This window comes from Elgaria multicarinata, chromosome 22 (genome assembly GCF_023053635.1).
Source record: "Elgaria multicarinata webbii isolate HBS135686 ecotype San Diego chromosome 22, rElgMul1.1.pri, whole genome shotgun sequence".
Taxonomy (NCBI): Eukaryota; Metazoa; Chordata; class Lepidosauria; order Squamata; family Anguidae; genus Elgaria; species Elgaria multicarinata.
Window position 1 is genome coordinate 2,927,261 of NC_086192.1, and position 26,105 is coordinate 2,953,365.

Consider the following 26,105-nt stretch of genomic DNA (forward strand, 5'->3'; position numbering starts at 1 on the left):
AAGCACGCCCCCAAAAATCATTCAATTAAAATTCTCCTGCCTTTCTTGTCATTTCAGCTGCCGTATAGAGACGATTGTGCTAACAAGACCGTCTGTGGGCCGCGGTTGAGTTTGGCTGTTCAAACAGAGTGAGTCTTTTGAGCGTTACTTTTTAAAATTAATTTGTCTTTCCCGTGTTTCCACTCCGAAATGGTGCCCTAGCTGTAGAAAACCGCCAGAAAATGAAGTCTTAATTCAAATATAAGATTTAAAACAAATACATTGAAAATACAATGAAAGAAATAAACAGTAACGGACGAGCTTACGTGCCGAAGTCCACCTGGAATAAAGCGGTCGTTGTCAACGGAGAGGGAATGGACGTAGCCTCCTTCAGCAGGGAGTTCCGCAGCTAGGGAGCAGCCACCGAGAAGGCCCTGCATCGTGGGACTGCAAAATGCCCCTCTAAAGGCAGCAGTCTCAAAGGAAGGGCCTCTCCCGAACATCTCAAGACCTGGGCTGCCTCATATGGGAGAAGGTGGCCTTTCAGGTCGCCTGGTCCTAAGCTGTATAAGCCTTTATAGGCCATAACCAGCACTTTGAAATGTACCTGGAAACAGACCGGCAGCCGACGGTCGTGAGCCCCAGTAAAATCTATTTCTTGAGCATTTTAGTTTTCCTGCTTGGTTTCCCCCCCCCCCCCCCACTTTTCTCTTTTTTAAAAATTGCACAAATAGACATATTTGACTTACGTTTTAGGATTTTGCTTCTGTAAATCAAACAACAGCTTTTTGCTTTATTCTCCCATGTCTCTTATCTGGAAGTCTGTTGCCTGGATCAATAAACTGATGGATTGATTGATTCATTGGCGGTGGTTCTCCAAGGTCGCGGATGGAGAAGCGTCTTTCTCGTTAACAGCTCGTTAGTCATTGATTTGTTACATTTATATACCGCCTTTCCTCCGAGGGGCCCAAGACGGTGTACGTGAGCCTCCTCCTCCTCCTCCTCCTCTCCATTTTATCCTCACAACAACAACAACCCTGTGAGGTAGGCTAGTCTAAGAGTCTGTGACTGGCCCAAAGTCACCCAGTGAGCTTCCTTAGCTGAGTGGGGATTAGAAACCAAGTCTCCCATGTGCCAGGCCAACACTCTAACCACTACACCACACTACCTGATCTCTTTTTTTTTTTTAATAATTTTTTTTTTGGAAATGCTGGAGATGAAAGCTCTGTCCTACTGCCTGCTAAGCGCGTGTTCTGCTATGGGGCTATAAAATGTCCCCCTGTTTGTTGCAGGGAGGAGTTGGTGGTTGGCTTTACCAAAGAAGTTGCAATGGACATCTGCCTGCAAAACAGTGGTGACAACTCATACATGACCTCTTTGGTTCTGGAATATCCTACAAACCTCCACTTTAAAAACATCCGGGAGGTATTGTCTCAAATTTCCCCGTGCTTAATTGTCTTCCGTCACCCAAATTGCTTTGCTGTTGTCTTTCTCCTGTGTGCCTTTGCCTTTCCTTTAGATGCAATGTCTGGGAAAATATCAATAAATATTTAAAATAAAAGCTATATAGATATATATTTTAAAAAATACCCAGAGAGGTGCAGCTACAGTTAGAAATGGAACCCATCTCTAAAAAAACTTCTGTAACAAACAAAAACTCACCTCAAATTAGACGAACATTAGCTGCTTGAAGAATTCCTTTTAGTTCTGAATAGTATGGACGTATTTGGAACATAAAAGTCAAAATATTTATTTTTAAAATCCAGTTTGTACGCTATAATAGAGAGAGAAAATGCACCACAATTGGACAGATTGAGAAATGGGGGTTATTTACTTGTCTTTGGGCAGTATCCAATGTTAGTCCTACTCAGAGTAAACTCATTGGATTAGTAATGGATAATTTAAGTCCCCTTCATTTCAGTGGGCCTTCTCTAACTTGTCCCATTCTTTTCAATGGGTGACTGCCCAATGGCACAACACATTTCAGGATAACTTTTATCCGGACAGATTGGGTCAGATCCAGATATACTCATGCTTAGAGTAGATTCATTCACATCAATGGGACCTAAGTCAGTTGTGGCTAAAGTAGGTCCCATTGATTTCAATGGGTCTAACTCTAACTCCATTCTTGTGTCTTATATAATACACATTGATCTCTTTCAGCTTTGGAGGATTTAATTTTAACCTGGTGGGAAGGTCTCTTATGATTCTTACATGCTTCCTACTCATTAATATAAAAACACAATGTATAATATAAAAAAATCCACACGATTACCATTCCACTGAGAGAAATTCTAAGCTTTTAGACAGCTGGTAAAGTCTGACCTGTTCCATCAAGGTTTTAATGTTTCATGTTTTGCTGCTCGCATGTTTCATTGTACGGTTTCATTCTTTTGCTCCTTGGGTCTTATCTGACGCTTTAATGTTCTTATTCTACATCGCAGAGATTCCTGCGGCATTCTGGTTTGAAGGAAGGTTCCCATAATTTAATGTCTCTGCAGGTTTCCACTCCAGACATTGAGTGTGACGCTTCTAAACTCACCTCCCTGAGCTGTAAGGTTGGACATCCTGTTTTCAAGGCAACGACAGTAAGTAATAATTATTTTTAAAATTTATGTTTTTTTAAAACAAACAAACCATGTTCCTTGTTTCGTGCAAATGGAGCTGCCCTGTAAATTGATGCTTGCCTGCTGCCTTTAACCCTGCCCACTCCCTAGCCATTGGCTGGGCTGCTGTGTGACATCATGGAATGTTCACCCGACATTTCTGATGGCTCCAAAGGAACTTTGTCAATGGGAGAAGCACAAACCCTATGGGAAGGAAGGGACTGTGTGTGATGAGGATAGAGTTCAAAATGTCCTGGGGTTTATAATACCAGAACTCAAAAACACGCCTTTACATTACCATCTGCTTCATCTCAGATGGCAAGAGCACCCAGTGCAGAGTTTCCGGGGGAAGATCATAGAATCATAGAATAGCAGAGTTGGAAGGGGCCTACAAGGCCATCTAGTCCAACCCCCTGCTCAATGCAGGAATCCACCCTAAAGCATCCCTGACAGATGGCTGTCCAGCTGCCTCTTGAATGCCTCTAGTGTGGGAGAGCCCACAACCCCCCTAGGTAACTGATTCCATTGTCGTACTGCTCTAACAGTCAGGACGTTTTTCCTGATGTCCAGCCGGAATCTGGCTTCCTTTAACTTGAGCCCGTTATTCCGTGTCCTGCACTCTGGGAGGATCAAGAAGAGCTCCTGGCCCTCCTCTGTGTGACAACCTTTTAAGTATTTGAAGAGTGCTCTCATGTCTTCCCTCAATCTTCTCTTCTCCAGGCTAAACTTGCTCAGTTCTTTCAGTCTCTCTTCATAGGGCTTTGTTTCCAGACCCCTGATCATCCTGGTTGCCCTCCTCTGAACACGCTCCAACTTGTCTGCATCCTTGAATTGTGGAGCCCAGAACTGGACGCAATACTCTAGATGAGGCCTAACCAGGGCTGAATAGAGAGGAACCAGTACCTCACGTGATTTGGAAGCTATACTTCTGTTAATGCAGCCCAAAATAGCATTTGCCTTTCTTGCAGCCCTATCGCACTGTTGGCTCCTATTCAGCTTGCGATCTACAACAATTCCAAGATCCTTCTCGTTTGTAGTATTGCTGAGCCAAGTATCCCCCATCTTGTATCTGTGCATTTGGTTTCTATTTCCTAGATGTAGAACTTGGCATTTATCCCTATTAAATTTCATTCTGTTGTTTTCAGCTCAGCACTCCAGCCTATCAAGATCACTTTGAAGTTTGTTTCTGTCTTCCAGGGTATTAGACAGATCTCATAGGGCAGATCAAAGTGAGGGCGGGGATGTGGGGCTACCCATGTGTGTGATTCGGAAGCTGCAGCTGGTGTAGAACGCAGCAGCTAGGCGGCTCGCATAAAACCTGTGCTAAAAGAATTGCACTGGCTGCCTGTTAGCTACTGAGCCACATACAAGGTTATGTTATTATCCTATAAAGCCCTACACAACTTGGGACCAGGCTACCTGGCAGACCGCCTTCCTTGTATACACCCAGGCGACATTTACGATCTTCAGATGAGGCCCTGCTCATCACTGCAAGACGAACAGAATGTCGTCATGCAGAAGCTCAACAGTGGGGACTTCTTTGTAGCAGCCCCCTCCCTCGTGCAGCTCGGGAGGCGGGAAATAGAACAAATTTCAAACGCCTCCTGAAAACACATCTTTTTAGACTTTTTCTGGTTTTATATGACATTTTAATATACATACATATATATTTAAATGTTGACCTTTGTATATTATGGTTTTCATTGTGAACTGCCCAGTGAGCCTGGGCTGTTGGGCAGTATAGATATGTAATAAATAAATGGAAAATGAATGAATAATCCTTCAGGTATCAGGTTCTCAAGTCATGTAGGTCTTTCAACAAGATGTTTTCGAGAGCGGCATTCCAGTAGCCGGCCAAAATGCCTGCATCTTTTCTCTTAAAACTCTCACTGCCAGTATCTAAGCAGTAGGAAAGTCATTTTGACCTTTTAGAATTGGCGGAGGGGGGGGGATGCGAAAACACTCAGAAACCAGCCCACCATTGGTGGTTGGCAGAAGTGGGTGGGACCAGGAAAGGGGCGTGGCTATCTCCAGAGGCAGGACCTCAACCCTGCATTTCACCCCCTGGCCTAAGTGTCTACTTCGAACTGTGTGCCGGATCTCATTGAGATCTGTTCCAAACAGCTTTCCAAAGTGTTTGGAAACTGACTGCAGCTTCCGAACAGTCTCCGGAGGCCGCCCCACACACCACACATTGCAGTAGTCTAACCTAGAGATTACCAGGGCATGGATAACCACGGCCGGGCTACCTCTTCTCAAAGCAGTCTCATCCAAGCCAACCGGTCAACCGAATAGTTGTTTCAAAAGCTGCCCATCAAAAGTGGAACGCTTCCTAGGAGTGCTCTGCTCCTTTTCTAATCTCGCTCTCTCTCCCTTGCGGCACAGGTAAATTTTTCGGTGGTCTGGCAGCTCGACGGGAAACGATTCCCCGGCGGTTCCGCGAACATCACCATTAGCGTCACCAAGTAAGTAAACTGTAGCGAGACGACGCTGGCCGGGCCAAGGAAAGCCGACGACCGAAGTACGTTCAGCTTCCTGTCCAGCTAAACAAGCAAGGCAGGGTGGATAAAACTGGGTGCAGAGATTAGATGCTTTTGATCAATCCTTATAGGAGACAGGGTAGTCCGTTTCCTGGCCAATGGGCCGTTTCCTTCTGCCACAAGTAAGCGAATCGATGCCTCAGTTACAAAAGGGTTGTTGCTATCAAGCCTTTTGCAGCTTGTATGTTTTTAAAAACACCGCTTAATTTAAAAGAAAGCCAGACATGTTGATGATGGTGAAAGACCTGTCAGTAGCATCCCTTTTGTCAATAAGGTGTTGTTCATTCCGGCATCCGACCGCACGCGGAAGAATCCCGAGAGAAGACGTACCCATCTGTTCTAGGAATCCCTCACGGGTTATCCAATTGCAAAAGAGTTTTGCCTACATTCGCGCCCTGGAGAGCCGTGGCAAAAGGTCCCCATGCACTCACTAAACGGCACAGAGGTCTAATTAGAGAGAGCCATTACTGACAAATCTCCGTGTACGACATCACTCAGGAGAGAAGGCCGTGCTCTTTTGGTTTCTGCACACACACAAGAAGGCAGTATGGTCTGCAGTTAACAGGTAGCTTATTCCGGACATTGGATGGATTTGGTGCCTGCTCCCAGGCACTCAGTACCAAAGACCCGAATGCCAGCAAGGCGCAACAAGCAGGAAAAACAGATAGGAAAGTCCAAGAGGCAAGGAAGAGTCAACTAAGAGGCTTTCTGTGACGACGCTGTAAAACAGGGGTGCAGAAACTCATTCCTGCAGGCCAAATTCAGGGCTTCTAGTCCCGCCACCCCAGGGTTCCTTCTCTCATCCCTATTTCCCCAACCACTGACCGTTTGGCGATTTTCGGTCTTTGGTGCCATTTCTCTTCTGTACTAAAACGTTGAAATGCCTCTCCTGGGGGCTTGGTTACCGGCAGGTAGAGCCTGAAGCTTAAACACGTTTGGGATAAAACGTCTCGTATCCTTTTCGTACACTGCAGACTTTACGAGAAAAAAACGCTTTCTTAAACGTAGCACCCCAAAGACCAGGGGTCCCTGGCACGTTTGAAGCAGGACGGGCAGTTCCAGTCCTTTAACAGCTCTCTCCCTCACCCTGCGCTATGTAGCGGCACCATTATGGTCGTACTTTGGGGCAGATGACCCAAGCCCGACTGAGCAGGGGAACGTGGGATGGAAACACAGCAAGGTTGGCTTACCGCCTTTTGAAGGAATTGGAATTAATACACATTACCATCGTGGAGTGGATGGGGGGAGAGATTAAATAAGACCCTTAAGTCCAGTCTAAAATGATCTTAACTGCACTACTGATCTGGCCTTGCACTGCTCCCAAAGCCCTATGAAACTCGAATTTCAAACACTCATTACGGAATCCGGGTGTCTGTAATTTGCCAATGAAAGAGCGCAAACACACAGATCCCCGGGGCTGTCTGTCGCACTGTCAAACATTAGTTCCCTGGAACTGAAAGATCCCACGTGAAATTAACATTCCTGAAGTATCCTTACTTTAGCCTTGCATTAAACTAATAGCCTAGTCGGCGTAGGTGATCAGATATTCCGTGCAGGCGAGCAAATGGTCTGGCCGAGGGTGGATCTTTCATTCCTTCTCCTACTAATCCACTTGGTTTCTGAGCTAGACATGGAGGGAGGGACGCCTGCCTGTTCTCCACTTTGGTAAAGAGATATATACACACACACACGCTTGCTAAGGACATTTTCCCTTCTCCATGGCCCCCGTAGAACTGCAGGCTACTAGCTCCTTAGTAAGCTAGTCAAAAAAAACATGCAGGCCATATTTTAACTCAGGGCAATGGGTTGCTGACCCCTGCCCGGAGACAAATTACTTTACCATGGCTTGAGCATGTGTGGGGCACGGTTGCTTTTATCTGCTGATATGTTAAGTTATTTATTTAAAGTGTTTTTCAATGTTAAATTCTTGAGTCCCCGCCTGCAGGTTTACAATCTAAAAAGATGCAACACACAAGGAAAAAGGGACCGGGAGGGAAGAGGAATATTATTTTATTAACATCAGCCAAGCAATTGTCTGTGCTCTTTAGGGGGAGTGATAAAGTCTTGCAAAAAAGGGTCCCCAATGCTGATGCTCACTCCTTTTCTTTTTGCAGCACCAACAGGAACAGCACGCCTCTGGTTGAAGAACGTTCTCTCGGTGTGAAATACGCCTTCAGTGCCATACTCAGCAGGTAAACGGCCTTCGGGAGTAGTCAAAACACAGCTGCCTCTTCCAACGCAAAAGATAGCACTCTTCAAATACTTAAAAGGTTGTCACACAGAGGAGGGCCAGGATCTCTTCTCGATTCTCCCAGAGTGCAGGACACGGAATAATGGGCTCAAGTTAAAGGAAGCCAGATTCCGGCTGGACATCAGGAAAAACTTCCTGACTGTTAGAGCAGTGCGACAGTGGAATCAGCTACCTAGGGAGGTTGTGGGCTCTCCCACACTAGAGGCATTCAAGAGGCAGCTGGACAACCATCTGTCAGGGATGCTTTAGGGTGGATTCCTGCATTGAGCAGGGGGTTGGACTCGATGGCCTTGTAGGCCCCTTCCAACTCTGCTATTCTATGATTCTATGAATGTGGTCCTGTCACAGGACAGATTAGACGGTTCAAGTCCCCCTCCCCTCCCGCCCCTCGGGTGAGAAGGACTGAACATTTAGGTCGTACATTTTTTGAGCGCCTCTGCTCGCTTCATTCACATGATCTCCGTGAGGATTATCATAACCATGTGAATTTGGTTGGCGTTGCTCTCCTTGCACTGCAAGGCGGGGATTGCAAAATTTATTTGCAACGGTTTGCCGAAACGTTCACTGAGAGCACCAGAAGGAGCTGCTACGTTAAGTCTGTTGCAGCAAGCGAGCCAATTTGTTAAGCTAAAGCAACCAAGTCCTGTAACGTCCTTGTTACATTATCTGGACCAAGCAAAATGCCACAAAAAATATGCAAGCTTTCGAGTTCTCCAGGACTCTTCATTGGGCTTGGTTGTACAAAAAGTACCCATGTCCTGGAGAACATGAAAGCTTGCATATTTTTGTGGCTTGTTTGGTCCTAATAATACACTATCACCCAACTGTGGGTTTTGGATTCTCTCCCCCACTTGTGGATTATTATTATTATTATTATTATTATTATTATTATTATTCTCTTTTCTCGCTTGTGGCGGTTTTTCTAGATAGATATGACAGGCTTTGCTAGGTGATGCTGTCTTTTACTGAGTCAGGAATTTCCTGACAATTGAGCATGTTTTAAGAATTATTATTATTAGTAGTAGTAGTGTTAGCTTTTACGGTGCTAACGGACTTAAGAGCCCACCTTTAGTTTCACTTGATGCCACAACCTCCCTTCTCTCTGAAAATGGACCTTGCATTGCTGTAGAAAATCCTTCACCATTGGCTGTACTAGTTAGGGCTGATGGGATTTGTAGTCCAAAACATCAAAAGGACCACAGGTTGCCCACATCTGCCGTAAACATTTTATACCCTCAAAGGGTGAATTTGCATGGTATCTGTTTAGGTTTTTTATAAATTGATTACTGCTTTAGATTTATTTTATCGGGTTGCATATTTTTAAAGTCAATTTTGTTTTTATTGTTGTATGTTATCCTGAGAGCTTTAGCTACAGGGCAGGGTACCCATCTTTGGGTAGAAAGGTGGAGTATAAATCAAATAAATCAACCTGCCGCCCTCCAAATGTCATTGGACTCAACATCCATCATCTCTGACCACTAGACATGTTTGTCTGGGGCTGATGGGAGTTGCAGTCCAAGAACATGTGGAGGGCCACCGGGTTGTTGTCCCCCCCCCCCCCGCTTTAGTATAACTTAAGACTTTTCAGAAATCACAAATGACTAAATAACCACAGATCTGAGACACCGCAGGTTTGCATGAATTCAAACAGCCAAGCCCTTCTCCGCACCTCAACGCACTGGACTTTTGTTTGCCTGGTAACACCTTAATTCCAGATATATTTGCTTGCAGGCCGGTCCCAATTCTCTACGTGAGTGCAAGTGAAGGATCCCCTCAGAGGATTCACTTCACGTTTAACGTAAGTACATGGCAGCTTGTGCCCCCCACCCCCCGGTGACTGAAAGACGCCGGTTCTAACACCCGGAGTCTTCTCTTTGCAGATCAACGGGCGGAACCCGTTTGGGGCGCAGCTGGAGTTGCGGATCTGGGTCCCCATCACGATAGACAACCGCCAGCTGACAAGCATAAAGGAGGCGACGGGTACACAGGTAACCATTGGGCCGGCACTCATGGCCTCAGTTAGGGGTGCAGAATTAAGCCCAAATATTTGATGTTTGGAAAAACCTCAAATATTGCTATGAACCTACAAAGCCCAAGATGCTTCTGGTGAAAGCTGCCCCCTTCCCACTTTGCCTGGGAATTATTAGCATCCAAAAATTCTTTATCCCACCCCCACCCTCCCTCCAAGGCGCTGGGGAGTGGTGCACAAGGATCTCCTGCCCTTCACTTCATCCTCGCCAACAACCCTGCAAGGTAGGCCAGGATTGAGCGCGAAAGGCCAGACGGAACGGCTACCAAAGCACGTGGCTGAGCAAGGATCCAGACCTGGCTTTCTCCGCTCCTGATAATGACACCAGGTGGGAATGATGGGAACTGGAGTACGGCTACTCGCAAATGCCTCTCCTTGCTGTGGAGGCCTTCAGGTTGCTGGCACATCGAGGCCAGAAAGACGTGCCCCTTTTGGCGAGGTGGGTCATGCCAGAGCGGGGCCCGACCTTTGACCCTGTCAGGCCATTGGTTTACCTAGTCCAGTATTGCCTCCTGCAATTGGCCGAGGCTCTCCGTGGTGTTGAAGTGGAGATTTTGCGACCAGAGAGGCTATCAAGTTGAGCAGCTGCATTGAGCAACCTCGCGACGGCAAGGTACAGCCTTGGCCCAACACCGTACATGCTTGTAGCCCACTCAGGCCCCAACTGCCTAGGACAGAGGCGGGCCGCTTGTGGGCCAAAACATCTGGAGGGCCTACAGGTGGCTTAGACAGTGTTCAAGGTGAGCTTCTGCTCCGCTTTCTCGACATCCAGGAAGACACCGAAACTAACCTCTTTGGGCCCATCTGGGAATCTGAGAAACTAGCGGGGGGCGCACAAAATGGCTGCTGTGGAGGATGTGGCTAGATGTGGCCGAATGGCTGCGGAGGCGGGTCTGGCTAGTCAGGAAGTGGTAATGGGGAGAGAAATAGCAAAGCTACGAAGCTGGGAGAAACCAGAAAAAAGTTGTTTCTTGGCCTGCCCAATCTTCTTCCATCCACACGCCTTTCCCATTTGCTCTCCCTCCCAGCCTGTAGCCTGCTGTTTCTCCCTCCCCCCACACACCCACACACCACTTCTTTACCCCACTGTTTCTCACCTGCCCACCCCCCTGCCAGCCTTTATCTCTTCTCTCCCCCTTTGGTTTGCTTTCTCTTCCTACCCACTGAACAGCGGATTGGCAACAGGTTCAGGAACATGAAGGAGAACCAGGCGCCCTGCTGTTTTTCAATGTTTTATTGGGAAAAATCTTTTTGAAGGGGGCAGGAAAGGAAGAGCTTTGCGGTTAGCAAGTTGGGGACCCCTGACGTAAATGATTGGTTGTCGGGGGAAAGAAGTGGGGAGCAAGAGGGGGTGGCCCTCTGGGGAGACGGCGAGGGCTGAGCGTGTTCCCCAGCAAGTCTGAGTTTCTGCACCCCAACTTTAAAAGTTGCTGATGTACAGTGTGGGACAGGTTCAGCAACCAGAGCATAGCACCCCTTTCTTCTACCCTGAGGAAGATGCAGCACAGGGCCAGTATTCATTTTTGCGACCCCTGGTTTTGCCAGAGAAAAAATATTGGACGGAGAGAGAGGTGGGGAGAGGCCCTGTAACCTCAAAGCAGAAAAAAGTGCTTTGAGCCAAGGCGGGGTGGGGGGAGGTATAGTTAAGTAAAGCTATATTGTTCCTGCCATAAGCGATTACAAAAATATCATCTATTGAAAAACAAAGAACATAGAAACTGGACAACGTACAAATCTTTACTAATATAAAATTATTAGCCGGTGTGATTTTGGCTAAACTAGCATATTATGGCATAGCAAACGCGTGTTTCGTTCTTGAGGTCTGCAGTATCCCAAAAAGCAAGGGAGGGGGGGAGAAACTCTGCTATATACATAATACCTAAGAAATAGCGGTGTGTCCCTGAAGTGCCTTAGACTGCACCAAGTGCTCCTCAAGCTCCGTTTATTCACCGGAAGAAAGTGCTGGCGTTCAGCAGATCCGTGGCGGACCTGAAGCCGAGCACTTCTTTGGAGAACAGCTTGAGCTGCTTCTGTATCTGTCTCAAGGAGGCCGTGGTCGCCTTCTTTTTGTAAGACACCTCTTTCAAAAGCTTGTCGGCCAAGTAGTGGAGCCACAGGACATTGCTGTGCGGGTAGTAGCCGGCCCAGCTGTTTGCGTTGCCCTCTCTCATCTGCCGGTAAATGTCAAACTGATAATCCCCTTGGCCTTGGAAGACCTCTTCGTCGGTGGAAAGGTCGCAGTACACCGTCAAGCCGTCCCGCTCCAGCCGGGAGAAGGTGTAGTCGATAATGTTCACGAGGAAGCCCTGTGTGGCAAGGACGTGGGTGGCCCCGTTCAGCGTCACCCTCACGTCTTTCACGTCGGTCTTCTTGACCAGGACGTTGCCCCAGTGGAGGTCGCGGTGTTCGAAGCGCAACGCCTCCTCTGCCACGGCCAGCGAAGCCGTGACCTGGTGCAAGATGCTCTTGGCCACCGCCAGGGAGCTCAGCTGCCGGTTCCGCATGTTCTCCAGGTCGGTGCCTCCAAATTCGAACTCCAGCACCATGAAGAGCTGCTCGTCCCCGAAGAAGTCCGGCCGGTCGTTTTCGGACTCTCGCAGCCGGTGGTACTCGTCCCAGGCTCTCAGGAGGGGCTCAGGGTAAACACCCCGCACACAGTGCACGGAATACAACCGAATAAACCCAGACGTTTGGTTGACTTCCTCATCCGCCAGGAGGCTGAGCTCTTTGGAGATGATGATCTCGGGTAAGATCTCGCTGAAGGTCTTCTGAGGTTCTCCGTTGACTCTGTCCTCCCCTTCGATGGGAATGATTTTTAAGGCCACCGCTCCCCTCACGCCCTCTGTCCGGAACACCTCCCCGAAGACGCCCTCTCCGATTTTCTCACACTTTTCCATCTTCTTGGGGGGGATGCATTCCTCAAAGGGGATAGCGCCCCTCTGCTGGCATTCCCCGTAGACCTTTTCGGCATCCGTCAGCGTCACCTCCAGTGTGGAAAAAGAGGTCATGGATGACAGAAGGATCATAGAGGAGGACGGACAAATAGAATAGCCCAGTTTTTGAGTGAAGGGCGTCTTGAGGGGCTCTGCAAACCGGCCTCCGGCCGAAACGTTGACAACGCTACTGTTGAAGCTTTCGGCCTCGGAGAGGATTTTCTTTTTCTTGTGGAGGGAAAAAGAAGCTCGGATCCTGCGCCACAAGCTGGAGTTCTTGAACGTGGTGTCCGGAGAGAGGAAAGACAGAGCGAGGTCATCCTCCATGGATTCTTGAAGGAAGGAGGAGTCGGCCCGCTGCTTCCACCCCACGTTTTTCTTGTGTTTTGCTCGCTTGGGTTTCCCCCGCTGCCGCCACCGGGTGGAGCTGAACCCGCTGATGCAGGCTTTGCGGCCAGTGGCTCCGGCGCCACAGGTAGGGACCACCTGGCTAGTGCTCCCCATGTCAGAGATCCCAGGCAGAGCAACTAACGGCAAAGTGTCTTTTTTCTTCTCAGAAAAATGACCCGGGGCTTGTTTTCTGGAGGACTGGCTAGCCAACCAGTTTGGCACCACTTGATTGTCCAGGAGCACTACTGGCTGAAACTGGGGGCTACTTTGGTCCAAGTCGGTCACCTCCTCTGAGAAGATGCCGTTCAGCTCAGGAGCCGTCTTCTGAGGCGTGGTGGCAACCTGAGCAGAGATCCACAGTCTCTTGGGAGCAAGACGGGCTGCCTCTTTGGGCAAGGAAAGGGCAATCTTGCCATCGCACATCCTGGCTTGAAGCTGGAAGGCTCCACGAGAAGCCGTTGGAGACCCTGGCAGCGTCTGGACGTCATTTTTATCGGGGCTGGAGGCTGAACTCCCCGGCAAGGTTGCAAGCTCTTCCCGGTACCCCAAGGATGATTCCGTCTTGTTCCAGATGTTGCGCAGCTGCCCAGCGGACTGGATTTGAAAGGGTGTGCAGGGCGACCGGATAAGACGCAACGTCTGGAAATCCTCGCACGAAGGCCTCCGCCGGCGGCTTCCGGAGCCTTCCTGCCCAAAGAGCTCCAGGCTGCCTCCCATCTCCTGAGCGTCCTGGTCCATTTTCAGCAAGCTCAGCTCTGACAGGCGACCATCGCAGGCGGCACAGCTGTCCTCTCTCAATAAATCCGGCCAGCAGGTGAGCCTAGAATCACAGAGGCAGGAAACAGGGCTGCTATCCTGGAAGACGCTCTCTTCTTCCCCCTTGATCAAAGCCCTTTTCACCACTTGCGGAGTCAAGCGGGGCAGCTGGGGGGTGCTGCACAGCAGAGGGGGCCGGGCCCGCAGCCCGCTCTGAGCCTTTGCCAGCGACGGGGCCCACCGTGTGCGCTGCCGGTGGGTGACGTGCCTGCGCAGCAGGGTCGGGGGCACAAAGTTGCTTGCTCCGCTGTCGTCCTCGAGGGCGTTATTGAAGGCCCAGTTCTCTTTGTCGCGTGGGCCCCGATCCTCCTGGGCCCCCTCTTTCTGGGCCCGAGCCTCCTGGGCCTCCTCTTTCTGGGCCCGATCCTCCTGGGCCTCCTCTTTCTGGGCCCGATCCTCCTCGGCCCCCTCTTTCTGGGACCGATCCTCCTGGGCCTCCTCTTTCTGGGACCGATCCTCCTCGGCCCCCTCTTTCTGGGACCGATCCTCCTTCTTGATGCCTTTCTTGGCCCCCTTTTTCTTCTTCGGCCCCTCACTTTTGGGTGGCTTCTTGCCCAGCCGTCCCTTGGAAGACAGGAAATCCGGGTCGTCGAAGGAGGAGGAGGCAGCGGAGGAGGAGGAGCTGGTGCTGAAGAAGCGCTTGGGGTCGACCTGGGGCGAGATCCAGAGGGCGGGGGCCGGGAGGCGCCTCAGGCCGGCGGTGGGCGCAGGCCTCCCTCTCCTCCTCCTCTTCCCGCCGCCGCCGCCGCCGTCGCCCCCTCGCCTCCCCCGCAGCCCCGAGTAGGTCCTCAGCAGCCTCGGCCGGGGCTGCTCCATGCGAGCGGAGCCAGGCCGGCCTGAGGGAGCGGAGCGACGGGAAGTGGTGGGCCGGAAACGGACGGGCGGAGCCCTGCTGCTCTTCGCCGGGCGGCCCCCGTCAGCAAGGCCAGGATGGGCCGCCGAGCGCGCCCGCCGCCATTTCAAACCCAACTCTCGCGAGAGGAAGCCACCGCCGCGCCCCGTTCTCTCGCGAGGGTTCGGCCCAAGGCGGCTGCGGCCAATCCGAGCGGAGCGGGCTCTCGCGAGGCTTGGCGCGCTGCGAGAGTTCGAGGCGCGGCAGCCAATCGGAGAGAGAGAAAGAGAGGCCGGGCGTGCCCGTGTCGGTTCTCTATGGTCGGCCGGCATAGAGGAAAGGGGAAGTTGGCCCTGTACCACGACTTCGGGTTTGGGGATTTGAGGGCGGAAGGACGCCATTTGAATGGTCCATGGGGGCGAGTTCGGCTCAGCTCCAGCTCAATTGGGCCTTTGCTATGGGGGAAAGGAAGGGGTTAATTTAAAAAAATAATCTAAAATTTATTTTAAATTATTAATTTTAATTATTAATTAAATGTTATTTAAAATGTAAATAAACAACATTCAATTTTAACGCATAAATACAATCTCCTGCCTACTCAGAAGTAAGCGCCGTTGAGTTTAATGGGACTTACACCCGGGTAAAGGTGTATAGTTGAAGCCTCAAATTAATAATTTTAAATAAATACATACATATTTTTGACGGGATTTAATATTTATTTATATAATTACATTTATGTCAATATATTTATTGGTTTCATACATTTAGAGCCTTCAGTGTACAGTATTTCCAGGGTGGTTTGCAAAAGTGGTAAAAGGCTGCGAGCAATCTAATAACCGCCCCCCCCCCTTACTTGGAAGTAAGGCCCACTGAACAATGGGCAATGGGCTACTTACTTCAGAGTAGGCCAGTTTAGCCTTGTGCTGAAATGTTATTTTATATTTGGGGGCTTTGTTCCCTAGCTCAAAGTTGCTGACTTAGTAATGTCAAATAAACCATCCCATGGTGTCATAAGCAACCATAGACCGCACTGCAGGTTTGTCATAAGCCTGGGCTGACCAAGGCAAGGAGCGCGAAGGGGAAACTGAGGATCAAGCTGAGTAAATTCTTCTTGACCCCGAACTCCTCCTCCCCTTACCCGTGATCCTGCATGAGGATAATAACACCATATGAAGAATTGGTGACCGGTTTTGCACTTTTCCTCCTCCCTCCCCAGAGCTTTTTCCTTTTGTGTTGTGTTTATACCATACATCTTTACTGCGATCCATAGATCCATGAAAAAACAAGAATCAAACATGAAACATCAGACAGTTAGAGCTATTGTCAACTTTCGTCTAATACACACAGAGCTCTAATCCTGGCCGCCACTGTAAGTAATTTAGCAACAGCCAAAGTTACTTTTGAGGACTTATCTTCCAACAGAAACTTAACATAAAATTTGTCTGAACTTCTGGACAGTTTACTCAACAATGGGGTGATCATAAGATGACGGGCCTGATTATAAAAGCTACAGGACAGAAGGATATGCTCCATCGTCTCCACTTCCATATTCCCACAAGGGCACCGTCGTTCCTGATAAGGGACACCAGCATATCTGCCCCAAAGTAATTCAATAGAATAAACATTGCATCTGGCCTTGGAGAAGGCAATACGATATTTAGCCACCGACAGGTTCTTTAAATAGTCGGCCAGCTGAAGAGGCCCAACGTAATGAACGTGCAATGCACATGTTGTGTTTATTACAGTACAAGCCTCCAGGCAGGGACTGGGCTGTCTCGTTTTGTTTTTATTTGTGTACAGCATCTAGAAAATTTTAGACATTATTATTGTTATTATTATTGATAATTGCAACCTCTGCTTCATAGCATCTTTTTTGTGTGTGCACTGTGCTCATTGATTGAGCTAAGAAAAATACATAAATGTTACATTCCGATGAAAGTTATGTCAGTTGCGGGGGATCCCCCCACCCCACCCCTGTACTTTTCCAATCAAGGGGTAAAAGAGGGGTAAAAAAATCTGATCCTGTCAATGATCGGATGGCGGAACAAAAAATGGCTGATAACACACGAAACACACATGGAACAGATTAAACAAAATCTGTAACCCTAGGTGGGGAGGAAGGAATTTCCCTGTGTTCTTAGTGATGGACGTTTAGGCAATAATATGTGTTTTTTTAAAAAGGCTACAGTATCGTAATATTTTCTCTTCTTCCGCCAGAGTACCACGGTGTGCAAAATGGACCCTGTTTTACACACCTTCAGCCAGGAAGTAAAACCGGATTTGAGACATGCAGGCGCTAAGGTAACATGGGGGAGTGGAGATTTGGAGTTTGTTTATATCCTGCCTTTTGCCTCCCAAAAGGGCCGAAGGAATGTTAAAGTCATAAAATATAGAAAGTCAAAGGACGCAAGCATTTTAAAAAATGGAGCAAAACAACAACCAATCTGTTTAGCGGTCAAGAATCTAAATTAGTCAAAGTCCTAACAGGTATCTTCAAAACCACCAATGAGTGGGACAGCCGGACCCCTCTAAGAAGCAAGTTCAAGAATCATGGGGCTGCAACTGAAAAGGCCCTGCCCGCCTCTCAGTCAACTGGACCTGTGCTGGGATGGCATACAGAGCTGGGTGTCTGATGCTCAATGCAGTAGTTGGGGAAGGGTTATACAGGAGGATGTGGTCCTTCAAATATCCTGTTTACCAAAAGTTTAGGGCAGCTGGGACATGATGGGAGTTGTAGTCCAACCCATCTGGCAGACTCCAGGTTGGAGAAGGCTGCTTTAGGGCTTTGTTAGTAATAGCCAGCACCTTGAATCAAACCTGGAAACAACCCTGTCACCCCATGTAGCTGATTGGTGGTTGATTCAGGACAGATAAAACTATGCCATGCAGAGTTAAACTATGGAACTCACTGCCACAAGATGTGGTGATGGCCACCCATTTGGATGGCTTTGAAAGGAGGTGGGATAAATTCCTGGAGGAGGAGGAGAAGGCTACCCATGGCTACTAGTCCCAGTGGCTATGTGCTATCTCTGGTGTCAGAGGCAGTAAGGTTGTATCCAGTAGTTGCTGGGGAACATGGGCAGGAGGGTGCTGTTGCACCATGTCCTGCTTGTGGGTCCCTGGTCGACAGCTGGCTGGCCACTGTGTGAACAGAATGACATTTTCCCAAATTGGAGCAACTGGCCATTTTAACCGGCCTCCTGCATTGTCAGTGAAGTGCCTTTCGACGCGTGAATCCGTGGCGACGGAATCCTTCTTTGCGGCTCGTTAAAACGGCTCCTCCGGTGAAGGTGTGGCGAATCGTCTCCCGGACTGCCTACGTCCGGATCCGAAATACCACCCGCCCGTCTTTCTCTTTCAGAACAGCCAAAGCGTCAGATACCAGCTCGTGAATTGCAGCGTGTCGTCCGCGAAGGAGGACGTGACGGTGACGGCAGAGTTGCCGCTAGCTAATGCCTGGCAGGTAGAGGCGGCGGGAGAACTTCGGCTATTGTGTGGGACAGAAATGCAATAAATAAATAAAATAAAATAATCCTCCCCTGGCCAGGATGCAATCCACAAGGGAGATAAAATTGGACGTTGATCAGGATGAACCATAGAATTTGTAATGCCATGTAGACAAGCCACGCATACAGGAACCTGTCACCTTCCAAGTGTTGTCAGACTCCAGCTTCCATCCTCCCCAACCATTGGCAGGTCGGATGGGACTGGGAGTGGGGAAGTTCACACAACATGGTAGAGCACGTAGTGTGTCCGACTTGGACATGGGTTCAAATCCTGATTGGGCCATGAAACTCACATTGAGCCGGGTGTTACTTCTCAATCCAACCCACCTTGCAGGGTTGTTGTGATGGTAAAATGGGCAGAGATCCATGCAACCCACCCACCCACCCCCGAAGGCCTGTTATAAGAGAGCCAGTGTGGTGTAGTGGCTAAAGTGTTGGACTGAATGTTGGGAGATCCAAGTTCTAGTCCCCACTTGGCCATAGAAACCCACTGGGTGACTTTGGGCAGGTCACAGACTCTCAGCCCAACCTACCTCACAGGGTTGTTGTTGTGAGGAGAAATTGGGGAGGAAGATTATGTATGCTGCCTTGGGTTCCTTGCCGGGGGGGGCGGGGAAGGCAGGATATAAATGCAATAAATACATAAATAAATATTTGTCCTCCCCCATTTTAAGAATTAGATATCCCAAGTGGTCATAGGTAGTGGAGCAACTGCCTGTTCCCTTTCTTCTTTCAGGTCTTAAAAAACAGGACAGATTTGCTGGTTCAAGGGGAAATTGTTTTCAACAGCAGTCTTTATGTGGGCCTGAACACCGAAAACCACAAAGCTGAGGTAACTGGGAAAGCGGGACTCTTAGGGTCGGGGAGCAGGGACTCTCTCCATTCCTGGCTGGGGATGATGGAAGTTGCAGTCCAATCCATCCGATGGGTGACAGCTTGGAGAAGGTTGCACCGCTTTGGAAACAATTTCCCTGCGTAAACGCGGCGTCCTCTTGACCCGTTCTGCTTCTTTGTACACAGATCACGGTTGTTCTTCTGAAGGAGGAAACGTTTGATTTCCTCCCTGTCATCGTCGGGAGCTCAGTCGGTGGATTCATGGTCCTGATTTTCATCATCTTTCTTCTTTATAAGGTCAGTATTCCTTAGTTGCACAGCTTCAAGTTCTCATTCAGCAGTGTGTAGTTTTAAAAAGCATGCTATATATCTTTATATAGAATTTTGCTATTGACAGCATTTCTGTGTCTCATGAGCAATTTTGTGAACGTCCTTTCAAGGAGATTTCGTATAGGGACGAGACACAAAACTCGAACTCGGCGTCACCCCTGAAAAATGAATTGCGTATTTTCTGCACCGCCTTTCCGAAGCCAGCCGAGGTGGTTCACAGAAAATGTAGGTGGCAAAAGCTGTCATTGGATCAAAGCATAGTACCGCGTTAGAAACAGCCTTAAAAAAGCCGTAACGAGGTTAAAAAGATGCGTCTCCAACGCAGAGAGAGTGGGAACAGTCACAACTCCATGGGGAGTGAATTCCAGAGATCCAAAGTGTGCATCTTAGACAAAACATGATACTCCAATAAAACAGGTCAACTATTTGTATCTCTCCGATTATCGATCAATTGGAATGGCCATTCAAAACCAAAAACGGCAAGCATTTCCTAAATCCCAGTGCCTTTCTCTCTCTTTCTCTCGCTTTTGTTTGCCTCTTTTCGTTCTCAGTGCGGCTTCTTCAAAAGGAATTACAAAGCCATGATGGAGGAGCAGGGAGATTCCTGAGAAAGAAGCGTGGAGCAAGAGAGCAAAATGGAACCTTCGGACTGTGTTAAGAATTGGACTGGGCAAAATAAAAGAGAGGGTCGAACATCTTTTTATTATTATTATTATCATTGTCCTCCCACCTCCCATGTAAGCTGCCCTGGGTGGGGGCCTGGGGGAGGAAGCGTGACCACCGGAGAAATCCCAGACGGCCGGATTAGGACCCCAGTGGGGCTGGATTTGACCCCCAGGCTGAGTTCCTCGACCCCTGTTTTACATTGTTGGCACAGGGCAGAGAAAGCTTCTTAGTTCATAGAATAGCTGATCTGGAAGGGGCCTACAAGGCCATCGAGTCCAACCCACTGCTCAGTGAAGGAATCCACCTTAAAGCATCCCTGACAGTTGGTTGTCCAGCTGCCTCTTGAAGGCCTCTAGTGTGGGAGAGCCCACCACCTCCCCAGGCAACTGATTCCATTGTCGTACTGCTCTAACAGTCAGAAAGTTTTTCCTGATGTCCAGCTGGAATCTGGCTTCCTTTAACTTGAGCCTGTTATTCCATGTCCTGCACTCTGGGAGGATCGAGAAGAGATCCTGGCCCTCCTCTGTGTGACAACCTTTTAAGTATTTGAAGAGTGCTCTCATGTCTCCCCTCAATCTTCTCTTCTCCAGGCTAAACATGCCCAGCTGTTTCAGTCTCTCTTCATAGGGCTTTGTTTCCAGACCCCTGATCATCCTGGATGCCCTCCTCTGAACATGCTCCAGCTTGTCTGCGTCCTTCTTGAATTGTGAACCCAGAACTGGACGCAATACTCTAGATGAGGCCTAACCAATGCCGAATAGAGAGGAACCAGTACCCCACGTGATTTGGAAGCTATACTTCTATTAATGCAGCCCAAAATAGCATTTGCTTTTTTTGCAGCCACATCACACTGTTGGCTTATGTGTCCTCCAGGCCTATTGGATATGCCTGCTTGGATTTCCTGATTATTGCGCCTTGTTGGCATCTGAGCCTTTGGTACCGAATGCCCGGCAGCAAGCCCCAAATCCGCCCAACGCCCAGGAGAGGCTATCGGTTCACTGTAGACGATCCCGCTCTCCCTTTTAGCGCAGAAACCAAGAGCGAGCGGCCTTCTCTCCTGGGCAATGCTGTACCAGGCGTAATTCAGAAATTGTCCATAATTGCTCTCGCTAATTAGACATCTGCGCCGTTTAGCATGTACTTGGGGGACCTTTTGCCCTGACTCCCCTGGGCGCAAACGTTGGCAAAACAATTCTGCAATTCGATGCGTCGTCGGGGATTTCCAAAACAGACGGGTACGTCTTCTCCCAGGGCTCTTGGGTATAATGCTCATAAACAACCTATGAAGCCTGATTGGCAAGAGAGATGTTACAATCCTCTTCCTCCTCCTCCTGTGTTCCTTTTGGGGGGAAAAAGAATAGTTAATGTTATTTTAAAAAAAAAACACCCGCAAAATCCTGGATGTCAACAAATCGTTTGTAAAGGAGGCATCACTTTACCTATTTGAGGGGGAAGAAACAGCTGATCCATCCGGAAAACCGCCTCTCCCGTCTCCTACGAGGGCTCCAGACTTGGAGCGCCCTCACGTCAGCGATTCAGTGCCCTCCAGCCATGCCTGGTGTGCGGATTTGCAGCACATGACGCCTTGCCTGCACTGCTGACACCCCGCCTCTTCCCAGCCTTTTCCGTCTTTTCCTAGAACGCCTAAAGTCTGGATGATTTCCCCTAAGCGTGTTTAACACACCCTTAGTAGGATTGCGTCAGGTCCTGGCAGGGAAAAGCGATCTCTCCCAGCATACCGGCTCCAGGCCTCACTGTCAAACCCAAACCTTGCGTGCCAGGCTCGAATGCGTATTTTTTTTAAAAATTGTGCAAATGAAATTATGATAAAATCAACAATTCGGAGGTAATGAATGTGCCAAAACAGCATAGGGATCATCGATCACGAGTCAGACCCTTCATCCATTTAGCCCAAGATTGTCAGCACTGACTGGCAGTGGCTGCTCTCCGGCTTTTTAGGCTGGAGTTTTCCAGCCCTACCTGGAGAAGTCGGCGATCAAACGTGGGGCGTTCTGCATGCAAACAAAGCACGTGACCCCACCGCTGAGCTACATCCATACAATACATAGAATTCTGGTGACTCCTTTTGCAAGATGGCTGCTACTCTTCCTTCCGCCCAACTTGAGAAGGAAAGATCAGTTGCTCCCAAGCCCGGCTGTCTTCCAGAGAACACCGTTGGAAAAACGCCAGCTTCTCCGTCGTCTTGGCAGCCACGCTTGTGCTCTGGATCCAGTTCTTGGTTTTTAAAAGGGCTCAAAAGGATTGAGTAGTTTTGCATTCGCATATTAATAAACGTATAACCTGTCCTTCACATTAAAAATACAGAACATCTTATGCAAGCTTCAGTTAAAACAGGGGTGGGAAAACCATTGCAGCCCAGGGGAAGGGCTCTCCCTCCTGAAGCCACGCCCCTACCTCCAGAGCCCCGCCCACTGGTGTCATCTGACTTCTTTCTCTGTGGATAGAGAGGCATGGCGCTGGGCATGGAGAAAGGGGCTGCCTTCCCCTTCTTGGAGCTAGAGGAAGGCTGAATTTCTCAAGGGGTGGGAAGGGAAGCCCACTCTTATCTCCAATGAGACATCAGAGACAAGAGCACAGTTTCCCTTCTCAGTGCATCCTTGAATTAAAAGAACATTTAAAAAACCTAACAATTTTTTAAAAAGTGAAAATGAAAGCTTTTTTGGGGAAGAAGGAATGCTAAGACATCCCGAATGCTTGTCGAAGTAGAGAAATTCACACTGCCTCATTCAGCACAGTCCCCGGGCCGCCTTCTCCACAACACCTTAACCCTTCAATTATCACTCCGAGTGATGCATCCTGAGTAACTAGCTCTTTCGCCCACGACTTCCGGATCCAGTTCCTTCTTTGCCAGAGCTTTGTTAGGATTATATTTTCCACAGGCACGATTCCAGGGGTGCAATTAGGTAATTTTAGACTCCGGATTTAATGGAGAGCACCTTTAGAGTTCTGACCAAAACCCGGAGCGGATTCACCGCCCCACTGGCCTCGGAGCCACCAACTTCTGCTGCTGAAGCTCATTAAATCCAGAGTATAAAATTATCTAATTGCACTCCAGGAAACATACCAGTGAAAAATATAATCCTGCTGCATGTTTGCTTGGCTCTGCTGCATGTTTGCATGATTCTGCTGCATGTTTGCATCCTTGTGAGGGCAGCAAACGGCATCCACGACAGACAGACAGATAGATTTCATTTCATGTCGTTTTTATTCGTTATATTTCTATACCGCTCTCCGGGCAGTTTACAGAGATTAAAAGCCTTCAAAATACAATATGATGCATAGTACTGTAAAAAAAAGAAGTTTACATGCAAACATATAAACAGACAGTACGCACACTGTCGTCGGAAGGTCGGAAAAATGCAGAAAAGGGCAACTGAAATGATCCAGGGGCTGGAGCATCTCCCCTACGAAGGAAGGTTAAAACAGCTTGGATTGTTTAGCTTGGAAAAAAGGAGGCTAAGGGGAGACACGTTAGAATTGTACGAAATCATGCCCGGTTTGGAGAATGTGGATAGCTATTGGCTAACATCTGTGGCGTCGCAAACTCTCCTCTGCTCTCCCCGAATCTAGAAGTCTTTACGCAGCTATCCTTAGCTTGTTTTTGTCGTTATTGTGTCTATTGGCTAGCATCTGTGCCATCACAAACACTCCCCCTCCAACCACAGCAGTATTGTAAATCTTTACACAGAGCTCTTTAGCGTGCCTGGCGTTTTAATGCCTTCTCCTATATCTGACAGACGGGCACTGTTAAGTAAAGGAGGCAGGGGAGAATTAATCAAATGCGGAGCAAAACCAGCTCACCGCCAGTCAAGAGGTAATGGATTTAATCTCTGGCACGCCCACGCCCAGAGAAAGCACCTCACATAAAAAAGTGCATATTGGCGTGAGAACGAGTAAACAGCAGGGGAGGCAGTAAACGTGAAATTGATACGTGTCAGCTATTGAAAGGTGTTAATAAAATGTATCTGTGGGTCACATGGAGGCACCTTCACTGGATCGACAACAAAATGTTACAGCGCGGTGTGCCAGCCATGCCCGTTTTTAAAATATTCCATTCCGATGCCCCTTCCCCGGTTTTCCATTTCCTTCTCCAATAGTCAGTCAGTATTCCATGGCTGCACTGAGCATGCTCAGTCCTCATTGGTCTGTGTTGCGGGGCGTCTCCTGCCCTCCGCCTCTGCTGAAGATTTAGTTGTATTTCCGGAATCCTTGGCATTCCCTCAAGCTTGCCTGTACTTTCTTTGGGGCGGGCGGTGCTTTTCTGGTGATGCAAGTTTCCAATACGATTAGCAACAAACAAAAGACAGCTGTGGAAGGGGCCTATTGGCTAGCACCAATGAAAAATTTGCAACTCCGTTAAACCGTTTTCCTCCTCCCTCCCAATCTCCTTTCCTTTTGTGTCGCGTCTTTCATTCTTGTCTCTGTACTCTCCCCCAGGGGTCTTTTTGGCTAATGGGTGAGATGAAGACATGTGATAAATAAGCAAACAAACATACAAAAGACAACTGTGGAAGGGACATAATGGCTAGCACCAGTGATAACTTTGCAACTTTCCTCTGATTTTTCAAACGGATAATTTCACAGTGGGTCAGGATTGTGGCCGTAGGGAGAGTGTGGGTTGGCTGTCCATAAAAATTCAGCTTTGTCATTAAAGAAAAATTAAAAAATAAAGTCTCAAGCCTGGCGTCTCAGTAGTGGGAAAGGAGACGGAGCTGAGGCAGTAACAGCGTCGAGAAAATAAAGCATATCGCAATGTTGACATCGTGTCTGGAGAAGTGGTTTACGGGAAGCATTTGGGCGGCAAGTTGACAGCCTGGTCGTAATGAAACGGGCGTTTTTCAGTAGTATTTAACATCCTGGTCCTGTGACAGAGTGAGGCCTCGTCTGTTCAGAGCAGCAGACCCCTCGGATGATTTATCTCTTTGAAAGAAATAACGGGTCCTCGGAGGATTGCTGAGCAAGCAGAAGCATCCGTCAAGCTTTTCCATTTCCACCTGCATTTCCCCTGAGCATGACTTACGAGACGAAGAAGGTTTCAACTTCCTTGGTAGGATTTATCTGTCCCCAAATTTCCTCTCAGCAGGACTATATCTGGTCCTCTTCAGAGACCAGGTCGTTCGCCTAGATTTCTACTACCGGTGGAACTTATCTGATACTATATAGAAAGGCCCATGAATAATATATCCTCTCTGGATTAATATCTCCCTCTCAATGTATTCATGCTGCTTGCATCCCTGCTTGGAGATAATAATAGGGTTCGTCCACGGGGCGAGGCTCTGCAGGCCGGATGCAGAAACTACGCAGGCCAGAATTTCTGCACCCCTGTTCTAATGAACACATAGGCAGCATCAGCAGGGGTGGACAAGCATGTAACCACAAACCTTCTACCTACCTCTGCGCCTGCCAGCCATTCCTGGACACCTGTGGTTACCTGAAAGAAAGACACTTTTCATGTACCATTTATCTGTATAAATGGATGATTCGCCTTTTGGCCCAACAAGGAGCAGGGCAAGACCAAGACTTAAATAGGAGGTTGGCTGCATTTAGGCTGATTGGCTCCGCCTCCATAGTGACTGAGGCTTGATCTCTTAAAAGGCCCTGGCCTGTTTTAGAAAGCTACTGTCTCTCCACTTCAGTTCCCCCTTCCGCACATCTACCATACTGGGGATGATGATACTGACCTACCTTACAGGGTTGTTGTCAGAATTATAGGTAGGTGATGTATGTGAAACATGTGGGATGCTCTAGCTACGGATCCGGAATCAGGATTGAGCTACAAATGGAGAATTCTCTGCAGGTGTAATTAGAAGTGAGCCTCCCTGAGTTGAAAAGGGCTTATGCCCAGGTAAGTGGGTACAGCAAGGTGGCAAACAGTGTGTCCTGTGTCCTGCATGCGCCCCACTGAGCCATTTCTGGCAGCCCACCAGTGCCCTCTCCCCTGCATCTGCTGCTGCCACCCAAAACATCAGGGCAGCACTCCCTGGGGGTTTCCCACGCCATTTCCTTTTCTTGGATCTGTGATGGAAGAAGAGTGACAAGGAAAAGGATTCCCTAGCTATTGCTAGCCCAGGCCTGAGTGTGTGTGTTTGTGTATATGTGTGTATGCATTTGTAAGTTTGTGTGTGAACACTTGTGTGTGTGTATGTCTTTGGGTATATCTGTGCATTGTGTGTCTCTGTGTGTGTTTGTGTGTGTATGCCATTGTGTTTCTCTGTGTGTGCATTTGTATGTTTATGGGCGAATGCTTGTGTGTTTGTGTATACTGTGGATTTGTGTGTGTCTCTGTGCTTGTGTATATCTCTGTGTGTGTTTCTCTCTCTCTCTGTGTGTGTCTGTGTCTGTGTCTTTGTATATGCCTGTGTGTGTGTGTGT

At 48.5% G+C, this 26,105-nt stretch overlaps 1 protein-coding gene across 1 annotated transcript in view; it reads left to right on the forward strand.

Annotated features, from left to right (window-relative positions):
* Window positions 1–19,677, forward strand: part of ITGAE (integrin subunit alpha E) — a 36,958-nt gene extending 17,281 nt beyond the window's left edge. Inside the window, exons 15-29 of the mRNA XM_063146784.1 lie at window positions 58–128; window positions 1,272–1,404; window positions 2,424–2,567; window positions 4,971–5,050; window positions 7,240–7,317; window positions 9,108–9,174; window positions 9,257–9,364; window positions 11,496–12,151; window positions 13,473–13,542; window positions 14,103–14,324; window positions 14,465–14,696; window positions 17,667–17,839; window positions 18,619–18,714; window positions 18,903–19,013; window positions 19,598–19,677. Coding sequence (XP_063002854.1) covers window positions 58–128; window positions 1,272–1,404; window positions 2,424–2,567; window positions 4,971–5,050; window positions 7,240–7,317; window positions 9,108–9,174; window positions 9,257–9,364; window positions 11,496–12,151; window positions 13,473–13,542; window positions 14,103–14,324; window positions 14,465–14,696; window positions 17,667–17,839; window positions 18,619–18,714; window positions 18,903–19,013; window positions 19,598–19,654 — 2,298 coding nt within the window. The 3' untranslated portion in view covers window positions 19,655–19,677. The remainder of the gene's footprint in view (window positions 1–57; window positions 129–1,271; window positions 1,405–2,423; window positions 2,568–4,970; window positions 5,051–7,239; window positions 7,318–9,107; window positions 9,175–9,256; window positions 9,365–11,495; window positions 12,152–13,472; window positions 13,543–14,102; window positions 14,325–14,464; window positions 14,697–17,666; window positions 17,840–18,618; window positions 18,715–18,902; window positions 19,014–19,597) is intronic.
* Window positions 19,678–26,105: the final 6,428 nt, after the last annotated feature.